At 34.1% G+C, this 12,273-nt stretch overlaps 1 protein-coding gene and 1 long non-coding RNA gene across 2 annotated transcripts; one reads left to right on the forward strand and one right to left on the reverse strand.

The window, feature by feature from the left end:
* Nucleotides 1-314: 314 nt before the first annotated feature.
* Nucleotides 315-2,831, forward strand: LOC149416012 (uncharacterized). The gene is made up of 3 exons (XR_016303626.1): nucleotides 315-511; nucleotides 1,836-2,031; nucleotides 2,297-2,831. It is a non-coding gene; the product is annotated as an uncharacterized LOC149416012 (long non-coding RNA).
* Nucleotides 2,832-6,659: 3,828 nt separating this feature from the next.
* Nucleotides 6,660-11,963, reverse strand: LOC149416013 (serine protease snk-like). The gene is made up of 5 exons (XM_089641535.1): nucleotides 11,862-11,963; nucleotides 11,004-11,098; nucleotides 10,331-10,488; nucleotides 9,695-9,868; nucleotides 6,660-8,469 (listed from the first exon to the last, which is right to left on the reverse strand). Exons 2-4 carry the CDS (start codon nucleotides 11,050-11,052, stop codon nucleotides 9,695-9,697), a joined length of 381 nt encoding a protein of 126 aa, XP_089497661.1. The 5' UTR covers nucleotides 11,053-11,098; nucleotides 11,862-11,963; the 3' UTR covers nucleotides 6,660-8,469.
* Nucleotides 11,964-12,273: the final 310 nt, after the last annotated feature.

Below are 12,273 nucleotides of genomic sequence, written 5' to 3' on the forward strand. Positions count from 1 at the left end.
GACAATCAATTCCAATTTTGATAATCAAAAGAAATTTCAGTTCTAGAATTCGTTGAACCCGAGTTACACATACACATCTCCGAAATCGTTACCTTTAATTGCTGAAATACCCCTATCTTGTGTTTATTTTTCCAAAAGGAAGAAGATATGTTTTTTAAAACCAACTTAATCAGTTACCAATTTGTCAATGCTGGCAGTTAGTCACTTATCTCAGAGTAGGTACTTAAATGGCGTGATAAAAAATAATTAGGAGCTGCGATATTTCATACGCTGGCAACACCGGCTAAGTTTGCTTATAGGATTTATAACCTCAAAAGTCTACGCTTTTATTGAATGGGTCTCTGGAATACGTAATAATTCCTGATAACTGTCAAGATTGGCAAACAGAAATATACTATCACCTGAAGCTGTAATCGTCAGTATATTTTGAATTAACCCGAACATAAGAAAGAGATAAGTTAAAATTCGATTCAAACGCTCTTTCTCCGTGGCAGCGAGACACAAACCGGCCGTGAGTACTAACTACCTGTAAATATTGATGACCTGTCATTATTTATATTACGAGAGTGTTAGATTCTTTGAGTATCTTCTTTTGATTCTTTGATCTCCTTCCGCTCACCACTACATTCAGCCTCACAACATACCCCAATTGGGGATTCCTCTCACTGGCTCCAGACGGTTGGGAGCAATTGGGACTCTTGTGTAATATTTACATTAAAAAAGGTACATGTGTTTCAAAATAAATATGGTCAACGAACCCTTGAACATATAAAATACCATTTATATTTGACAAGTTGACACGAAATTAAAATAAAAATAACAAAAACTCTCTTATGAAATTCTCTCTGATGACTTCTGACTTGGCTCTTGGCAAGGAACCGTACATTGGATATTATGATGTTATTTGACTTGGTTAATATGCAGAAAAGTGGGACACGGTTAGTACGCACTTAAAAAAACTATTTGTATCAATTTCAGGAGTAGGGAACCTGCGGACCGCGAGGTTTTTTAAAAATAAAAATACATTTCTTTATTTTTACGGTGTTCCAGATACATTTTAAGGCATTATTACAATACCCACAGAAAAGTACCAAATTACATTTGTTGTGCAGGTTTAAAATTCTGATAGCTGATCATGTGCAAACATCGGAGAAACCCATGTTCATGTGCTGAGTGTCGCACAAAGATTCAATCTTAAGTTAAAAGCAGTTTTGTCTTCTGAATGATGTGTTAAAATTCCAAATACGGATTCATCTGCTAACTCATTTCGAAGGAAACCGTTTACATGTTTTTGAGTAAAATTTAAATTATAGTTTCACACCATATGGTGCAAAATTCCGAGGAAAATCATTTACTTGTTCCTCGTGTAACGATTATTTCAGATCGTTGACTCTTAGGCAGATTTTTTCTTGAGCTTAAACCAGTTTTGTGTTCTGAACGCAACTTATATTTCGATTTGTAGAGTCATTAATTTCTAGTAGTAGACTCATTTGTGAACGTGACATTTAGTCACTCATTTTCCGTTTTTTATTCGAAAGGCTAGGTGTTACATACAATAAAAAAGCAGTACTTGGCAAAATGAGGTTATAATAAAATATCGGGGGTTCCCTGTCTGTTCTCAAGGTAACAAAACATTCCCTGCTGTTTTTCCGTTACTGTTACTTCCTGCACAACATTCCTCCCACAAACACGGTTAAAATTCGCATATGTGTATTCTTTACTTATATTTATTATAATACTGCTGTGATAGGACTGCCATGAGGTTTTATTAGTGGTGTCTGCCACACTCCCTGAAACTAAACTAATTCCAAGTAAAGCTCGATAAATTCTCTCAGTTTGCAGGTGAACAGGGCTCTGGAACTCTAGACACAATGGAGAATTCTATTCTAGAGAGAGTCACTATCAAGGTGGAACCAGAGATACAAGAAAAGGACGGAGGAGGATTATCGCATGCAGATATAGGAATGAATCACACAGATGTTAAAAAGGAATTCTCGGAGCATTCTGAAATAATTCACCAAACGGCGGCGGGTAAAACCTAATTTCCTAGATGTGTTTTTTTAATCATGAACTCAAGTTACCCGTTTTTATCGAAAACTTTATTTTAGCTTTAAAATATTAGCGTATTTTGTGGACACAGTCACAACATGTATCCATTTATTTTAGTAGTTATAATATTTTACAAAGCTCTTTCTAACAAGCTACTTGCAGTAGCATACTGGCTACAAATTCTCATCGTATTAAATTAATATTATCTATGTCAGCATTGATTAAAAAAATATTGTTTCTCTTCTAGGAGCAGCAAAGCCAATTTATGATATAAATTCAGTTCAACAAAAAAGCAAAGCACAAGGAACAAAAAAATCAAAATCTTTCCCATGCACGGAATGTGACCGAAAACTTACTTCCAAGTCAAACTTAATAACGCACATGCGTACACATACTAAAGAAAAACCATTTCCATGTCCTTACTGTAGTTATGCGTGTTCACAGAAGACAAGCTTAATAACACACATGCGTACTCATACTAAAGAAAAACCATTTTCATGTTCTTTCTGTGATTATTCATGTCCAGGGAAGTCCAACTTAATAACACATATTCGAACTCATACAAAAGAAAAACCATTTTCATGTTCTTATTGTAGCTATGTATGTTCACAGAAGTCTAGCTTAATAACACACAATATGTCTACTCATACTAAAGAAAAACCATTTACATGTTCGTACTGCCCTTATGCTTTTTCACAGAAGTCAAACTTAATAAAACACATGCGTACTCATACTAAGAAAATATCATTAGTGACTGACCGAATGTAAATTTTCAGCCGATACTGAATTTCATCTTCTCTACTAGTGTTGACCCAAACTAAAATCAAAACTTGAACCAATAACACACAATACATTATGTACTCATATTTAAGAAAAAAAAATCATGTAGGAACTTACTGTTTTCTTATTATTATTTTATGTTTTGCAAAAACATAAAATAACAATAAGAAAACAGTAAACAGTTTGTTTTTATGTAAAAACATATTATTAAATAATGAGTACAAAAATAACGGCGCAGTTTTAAATATTAAAACTAAGTTGAACAATAATATTAATGACGCGTTTTGATTTCTTCGTATGCGGCCCTCCTTTTTAAAAGCCTGTGCACTCCTGCTGTACTGCGTTTCCTTGGCAACAGTTGTCGCGCTGCATTAGTTCGGCAAATTGTGGAAACTGCCGAACTTGCTCCCCGCGCATCCCTCTGTGCTTAAGTGAAACGTGAATCTCTGAGATTTATGTATGACAGCATCTCTAATAGTATCTTTATCTTTATAAGTGACTTTAAAAACTTTATAATAATAATAATTGGATAATTTGTAGAGCGCCGTTTTTGTGAAAAATCACCTCAAGGGCGCTGTACAATTTATTTCCTAGGATCGACATTTGTTATTTAGAAAATATACCAAAACATACTTACCTGACAAGTCACTTCCGACAAACACACTTATATTAAAAAGTTTATGCTATACATATTTCCGTATTTTATTTAGAAATACGTTCAAAAACAGCGAATTTTTCTGGAATCAAATGTAATACGAACACGTGTTCCGTGCACTCTGCATTCGGACAGTTCTCTTAGGAGAAGTACATTGCAAAATGTCAGAGTCTTTAGGATTAGGGGTTAAATGTGTATAAATGTAAAACATATACTGCTCAGTACCCCAAACTAGGGAAATGCCCGTATCATGGTGGTAACGTAACACAAATAAGAACATATTACATATTATATAATAATACAATCATATGCATATAATATTTAAAAAAACAAACAACGGATTTGGGTGCCTCGGTGTTGATAGGCAAATCTGGAGACGTCATGCTGCATAACAGCAGACTCTGAATCTGCATCTCCAGTCCTCGAGTCCTGTCCTATCCCCAGTCCAGTTTTCAATTCAGTCAGACCATGATTTTATTCAGGAAGTTTTCCGAATCTGTTCTGCCACTTTCTATAAGCCATATTGTAATTAGCTTTTAAATAGAGTCCGTTTATTACTGTTGTTGTTATTTGAATTCATTATATACCTTAGGTGCTAGGAATATATGAAATCGTGGTCCAAACCTTGTATTAATTTTTTGCACTATCACTCTTTGTCCTGTGCTTAGTCCTGTCGTGTGACTGTGATTTACAAGACTGTGAAGATTGGGGTTGTTCGTATAGTATATTATAAGTACAGGTATACACATCTTCATTACATCCAATAATTTTGTTTTCTAGAATAAGGCTGTCGATGGATACATGTTAGATGTATTTAGAGGTTTACTACAGCTTTTTATATGCAGTCAGTGTAAGAATAGTGTCACCGAGTTCACAGTCCTCACAAAATAATGTGTCTATTTTTTTAAATTTAAAGATGTACCCCAATAAAAATCTTTGGTTGCATGTAAGGGGAGAAGTTATATATTTATAGATAATGTGTGTGTAGGGGTATTGTATGCTTGTAATGAGTGTCTAGTTGTCTGCATAATGTTTGCAAGTTGATGATTATCTTTCAGTTCTCTTTGCCATTTTTTTACTTCAGTTTTAAATATGTACATATATTTGAATTTCAATTTTGTTTTCTCGAATGAGTGAATAAGTAAACGAATGAATGAAATTGAAAGTTGAAATTAACCCACTTCCAGAAATAAAAGCGAATATTTAAAATATTTCTAATATTGATTTCTAATATCATTATAAATATTCTGTAGTAACTTAGATCCTTTACTAAGTTACCTGCTAAAAATACTAGATATACCGTTCAAAATACAACCAATATCTTTCCCATCTCCTTTCCTTTCCAACTCCCTTAATGATAGTAATAATAAGCTGGTTAGGTCTCAGTAACTCATTTGCGGTTTTCGAACCACTTTGAACGTCGTTGAAACCAAACGTGATGGAGTAATTAAAATTCAAAGACAATAATTTATTCACTAGGTACGTCATATAAATAATTTAATACGTATTTTACTGTGCCTGTCTCACAAGTGTGTCGAGACTGAATGAATTCTTCAATAATAGGTATGCTCAATTTCGATGCGTACATTTTTTGATAATTTTGAAGCAAAGAATTGTATGAATTGAATGTATCCATCATATATTAGGTGCAGAAATCATTAACGAAGAAGGGAATCAGTGTAGGGTCAAGGACAGTTCCTTGGGGAATTCCGAAAATGATTGGGAGATTCGCGATTAATGTATTCACAGCGTTTCAGGATAATTCATCTATTATAGGATGACACAAAGCGTAGTACACTTTTTAATGTCGTTTGTGTTGAGGATATTACGGATTATATGTACCTGACGATTTTATTTGTAATTTCTTCAATGTGTGAATTCCATCGGATATTTTAATCGATTTCAATTTCAATGTTTATCTTTACTACCAGTATTTATTCACTTGCTTAGTGACAGGCAAAAATCAATTAGACTTGTACCAAAAATCAAGGTAATGGTTTGAGTTGACCAGTCTAGGTACGTATTCTGGAAAAATATGAATTTATTTTATTTATTTATTATTGTACATTTATATCATTGGACAAATAATGTGAACACGGGTATTATATATATTATGCATATTGATATGTAATAATACAAGTACAAAGTCGAGGATAAGCTGTAATGCAGGCCTGAATACATTATGGCCCAGTCCACATTAGTTTCTAACTAGGCAGTGCCTTTTTTAAGAAACATCAATTTCTTTGGTTATTTAAGTTGTTTGGTAGATATTACCAAATTATTTTTGTACGTATCAATAATTTCGTATATTAATTATTTCGTATTAATTATTTCGTAAGTAATATTAATTGTACTTAATAATTAGGCACGTAATATCTGATTAATATCACGTAATATCTAATATCTGATTATGTAAGAAAATTTTTTTTTGAGTTTGAAGAATTAAAAACGAACATACAACTAAGTACTCGCATTAACTTATTATTTCCAAAACTGTCCTGCTGAAATCTGATAACCATTTTGCTATTTTTGGACCAAAGGATGACTATTCCCACAGTTTCAGTTGTGAAGGGGTTTTATTATATACTAGCTGTACCCCGCCACGCGTTGATGTGGCTCAGGCTGTGTGTGCAGATAGAGAAACAATAGCGCGTTTTGGTTTAACATTCAACAGAAGGCACTGTTTTACAACAACAGCTTGTTTTACCTATCACAGGTGACATCTATATAATATATATAAACAGATGCGGATTCAAATACAAACTTGTGTCTAAATTACAAAGCAATCAGTGAAGAACTTTCGGAAATTTAAGATTTTGAACAAACGAACTTTTACATTTTTCTTTATATAGATATATATATCCATAATAAAATTATTTTATTATAATATATGTATCCATAACACAGGCCTGCAAATTGACACTTTTTGATAGTTTTTTTCACCGTAATGGGTGAATCGAATGTATTTTGGTGCGCTGATTCCAAATATGCCCTCAGTTTTTCACGAGCACGTAGGGATTTTCCGCAAAATGAAAATAAAAGTTATGCAAAACCCGCAGTACATATAGGTAAAAATGCATTTTGAAATGAAAAATAAATATATATTACTAGTGGTTTATTTACATTTTTAAATACAATTTGATAAAAATAATATGTATATACAATAAGGATTTATAATTCTTTATAATATCTACATCTTTTTCCCTCAAAACTCCGTTTTGAGCTATTCCGTTTGTGTGGGATGTCTGGAAGATCTCTATGGAGCATACAACAGTAGTCTCCCATCATATTCACATCCCATCGTCCTTGGTACCTCCGTTCCATTTCTTTGATGTCTTGGTGGAACCTCTCGCCCTGCTCTTCACTTACGGCACCAAGGTTTTCTGGGAAATAATTCAAATGGGAGTTCAAAAAGTGAAGTTTCAAGCTCATGGAGCACCCCAAGGTTTTAAAACATTTCAACATTTTATTTAAAATTTCTTCATAATCCGGGTCCTTATTGTTCCCCAAAACCTTAGTCACAACTTCTTTAAATGATATCCACGCCTCTTTCTCAGCTTTTTTCATCATCTTTTCAAACTGATTGTCTTTCATTAGTTTCCGAATGTCCGGACCAACAAAACACCCTCCTTTAAAGTTGCCTCAGACAGTCCCGGGAATTTCTTTTCAAGGTACTTGAACGTTTTGTCATCTTTTGGCAATGCCTTGACAAACTGATTCATCAGTCTAAGCTTGATGTGAAGTGGGGGTAAAAGCACTTTTTTGGGATCAACCAAAGACTCAAAAGATTTTTTTCTCCAACCTTCAAAGTTCTCGTTGGCCACACTTTTTGGCTCCAGTGCTGTGCTTTTGCCCGGCTATCCCACTCACATAGGAAACAGGGGAATTTCGTATAGCCACCTTGTTGTCCAAGCACCATAGAGATGACTTTGAGATCACCACAGATAGGCCATCCAAACTCCTTATATTTCACTTTCTCCTATACTGGGAAAATCCAGGTTTTACCATCTTAGTCACTAGGCAAGACACCTTTCTACTGGGTTTCCATGATTCATACGCTGACTAATACTGTTAAATATACTATTTTTTATTATATTTCATAGTTTCTGATATAAAACTATAAAGCCGAATAGGAAAAACAACTTTTTTCGGCATATTCATAAATATACGCCTTAAGGTAGGCAATCCCGCAGAAAAATGCATTTTGCGGAAAATGCTTACGTGCTGGAAAAAAACTGGGGGCATTTCTGAACTCAGCGCACTAAAATACATAAGAATCACCCATTATTTTAAAGAAAGCAATTTGGTTGCAGGCCTGTGTAATTAGTTGAGTGTTGACTAAGGAAGAGCAGGTTATTATTTCCTAGTCTACGGGAGGGGATATTCATTGAAAGGCAGTCGTAGTAAAGTAGACAAATCAATAATACAATTAATTATTTTGAAGAACCATATGAGATTAAATTTGTTTACGGTTCTTCTAAAGGAGAAAGAGAAAGTCTCTTCCTTATTCTAGTCTCCCAATAATTGTTGGACAAATAATTAAAATAAATACTCACATCGTTTTTAACTACAAAAGAAATATTTTTCTATATTTCGTCTCGATTACCTAACCCAAGTTTCAATAAGAAAATAGCAGGGAAAGCAGTCATTTTTGGTAAAATAATATTGAGATTAACGAAGGCTTTTTCTTTATTTATCTCTTAGGCACGAATGGTGTTCATTACATATGTCGATAGAAAGGACTATGTTCTGCCAGATATTTAATGTAATTATATCACGATAATAAATAAACTTGGTTTAGCTGCTAGTTTGAACAGAGATTCATCGCCTTTGAAGTCCATTTTAAAATTTCTCTTGAGAAAAGTGCATGTCCAGAGTCATGTGGCCTATGCTAGTCAGGTGACAGCATTCTGATTACTGGATAGAATTTTGCGTCCAATTTTGAGTCCCATTATTCTCCAAATTTTTCCAAATTGATGAGATTTCTGAAATAGAGAGATTGAAATAATCTTGGTCGCTAACGTCAGGTTCTCTGCTATGAGGGGTAATTGGCGTTATGAGGTAAGTAATTAAGCATACTATATTCACTAACTCTATTTTATGATAGTGTTAATTAAATCTTTTTCTGATTTTTCTGTTTCTAATTTTCATTTAGGAATCGCTAATATTGTCTTCAATAATTAAATATTACGGTTGGAATTTTTAATCTTTAATTTATAAAAAAAAAAACTATAAATATTTTTGAAATTTCTAGTTAACCCAGTTTTTAATCCCAACATGATTAACAAAAAGATTTGATTGAAAAGTAATGCCCAAGTCTTATAGTTGTAAGTTTCAAGAGCATTGTTATCAATATTGTCAGTAAAGATCACTGAATTTTTTATTCGAGAAATCTGACAATTTCAAATTTTGATATATTTAAGTGAAGTCTGTTTTCACTGTATCAAATCAACAATTTTTTGGGAGAATATTACAATTTTAAATATTTTAAGTAATTCTAAAAAGTTGGAGGCATTGAAAAAAGTAAGATAAATACATCAAGAAAAAAAAAATATAATTTTTTCTATTAGATCTATCAAAAAAATTATACATAAAAATGGAAAAATCAGTCATTTTAAATACATGTAGGATAACGAAAGATTTTTTAAATATTTATGTTGAGGGATCAGTAGGATTTATAGGCCCTGTTAGGAGTTCTACCGAGCCGAACCCTCTGATATGAAAATATCTGGAGTCGGTGAATAATTTTCCCATTTGATCTCTGGTGAGTTGACGTGTTGTTCTTGTATTGTTTTGTATTTATTTCACTTATATAATGCACTTGCATAATGTTGAGTGACTAGATGATGATTTGTGGAAATGTGTGTGGAAGGGTTTAGATTTTCCCATTGGAAAAATTTAACACGGACATACAATCGATAGATTAATGTGTACACAAGATTGAACCAATGTATGAACCCTGTGGTACTCCACTAGGTGCATTATTTTTTTTCTGACAGAAAACATTATGCCGTGTAGTAATCAACCTGTCTTTTTCATTAACAGCATTAATTTTTGTTTTAATATTAAGAACATCTCTTTTTTTTTAATTTAATTTAATAACACAATTCCTCCTGTAATGTCATGCTATGCAAGAACATTTGTTTTGCCATGTGGTATCTTGAACAAGTCGTAGCAACGTTATGTTTGGTTAGTTTGAGTCGTACTTACTTATGGCCACACAATCTTCTCAATCCAGTTTAGATATTGAGTGACTCTAGTGTACACGGCGGGAATGGTGGAACCACATCCAATCCCAAAGGAGGTGATTCCAACCTGGTGATGGATACAGTCCTGCAGCCTATTGGTTGGCAGGTTAATAGTGAGAGGTCCACCGCTGTCTCCCTGAAAGATAAACACTTGACGGTAAACCGCTACGATATTACGGACCAAGAGCACCACAAATATTAAACTCACAGTACTCCTCTAATGCCATTACCGCTACGATATTACAGGACAACGGACCTCTTGCACCACAAATACTAAACTCACAGTACTCCTCTAATGCCATTACACGAAAATTTCACAATTTGATGAAATATAACATCAATAAATAGTGTGGTTTCATTTATAAAGTATTCAAAAAATAAAACCTTTACTAAAGTAAAAAAAAAACAATCAAATTTTATAAAATTTCAATATTTTTTAAATTTCAAAATTTATAAAATATTCAAAATTTATAAAATTTAAATTTAATTTAATTTAAAATACAAAATTTTTGTTAATTTCAAATAGGTAGGTAGGTCCCTAAAATAGTCCACCAAATAAATAGTAAGTATGTAAAAATGAAAAGAAAATTAGACTAACGCTGCACGTGTCTTTCCCGCCATCAGAATTGCCGGCGCAGAGCTGCTGCGGGATGACACCCTGCTTCATGGTCCTCGTCACTCCGAAGCTCTGACGGCACTGCTGGTTGCTGAAGAAAGACAACTCCACCTCCTGCAAGGTGACCGAGCCACTGCCAGCTGAAATAAGGAAAATCATTCATTGTTTTCTCCTTTCTACCGCCAGTGGCGAAAGCAGCGCTACTGCACTATTTTTATATATTTTTAAATTTTGGGATGCTGAGCGGGGAGGAGAGGAAGTTCTGGGAAATAAAACAGTTGGACGTTGGACGTTTTGAAAAGGGGAGCCAAAACATGACTCGCGCCAGTTGCCATTTGGTTCAGGGCCGGCTCTGATGTGGACACCCACACTTACATCCTTTCCTTTTTTCCCCATCTCCTTTATCCTCACTACGTACACCTATTGGGGTTGCCATACACCTGGCCACAGACGGTTGGGAGCAGTTGGTACTATTGTGCTGTTTTCACATAAAAAGTTAATCTTAAGGAGAAATTAAAGAATTTTGGTAAGGTCTATTAATACGTGATGGTTAACTAATAAAAAAACATGTGTAAATTGTTGTAAAGATTTTGATAAAGGTTACTTTAGTGCACTTCTGTTTAGAGTTGTAAAACAGTAACAATATATAATATACCTAGGCTAGTTCTACCCCATCCAATGGCCTTAGCAATTGTCTGCTCCATTGTCTCGTTTTGCCACAAACAGACGGGCCGAACGAAATCTGTCAACCTGTTGAAAAACATACCAAATCAATGTGTGTTGAAAATACTAATCACCAAGGAAGATTGATGAAAGAAGTTGCATGTTCCATTAAATCAGATGAAAGTTTATGAAAAATGCTGACAAGAATCAATATTTATAATTCAATATCAAAATATATAAATAAATTAAAGACAGTTGTTTCACAGAATTTGAAGATTTCATCAAATTTCAAAGTAAAAATGAAAGTTCTGTGAAGATTCCATCCAAATTCTTATTTCGCCCAAGCCCGGCTGTTTTATACTACATTGATAATAACAACTAGAATTAATGGAACATTCACAGAGCTTGAATATTACATTTGAAATTTGATAAATAATTGTTCTAATTCTGTGAAACAACCCGTCCGGTCCTAAGAAAGAATGACGTAAATTTAATAATGTGAACTACTAACGTTAAGATAAGTTATAATCAACGAATATTGAAAAGGTGATTATAAACTTCATTTCGACATAATAAAAACACTAAGCGTCCCAATAAAAATTGGTATGGATTTAATTATTCTGATGGAAAATTTCAACAATTCTTCTAATTTCAAAGTAAATTGTCATGTTCTGTGAAAGATATTTTTAAGTTCTGTTATTATTTCAGTTATGTCAAGCAGCTAGCCTATAATGATATAATAACAGAACTTGAATGGGACTTTCACAGAACCCGAAAATGAAAGTTGAAATTTAAAGAAATGTTCAAATTGTCCGAAACAACCCGTATGAAAATGGTAATGAACCCTTACTTGGCTGGTGTGGCTAATCTCAGCAGTGCTATGTCGTGATACTTGCTAGGCGACTTGTACTCAGGGTGAACAATAATGGACTGGATCTGGATACCCTGTAGTTCCGTGTCATCGTGTTGGCCCTCAAGCGGGGCCAACGGACTCCCCTGTTGGCTCTTTCGGGCGCATATAGGACTGTGGCTAATGATGCATTACCGGTTCTGGCTGGTACACTGCCGATTGACTTGGAAATTAGGGAAGTTTTGACAAAAAAGGCATTGACAAGAGGTAAGGCCGCTGTCCACCTGGGAGTCGAACTGACACCCGGTGGAGCGGTGTCCCTTCCTGGCTTATTGAAAGCCATGCGAGATAGAACGCTGAGTGTATGGCAAGAGCGATGGGATAGGTCGACGTAGATTGACTTTCTCTTTCT

This window comes from Hesperophylax consimilis, chromosome 17 (genome assembly GCF_061612785.1).
Source record: "Hesperophylax consimilis isolate HC1 chromosome 17, BYU_Hcon_1.0, whole genome shotgun sequence".
NCBI lineage: Eukaryota > Metazoa > Arthropoda > Insecta > Trichoptera > Limnephilidae > Hesperophylax > Hesperophylax consimilis.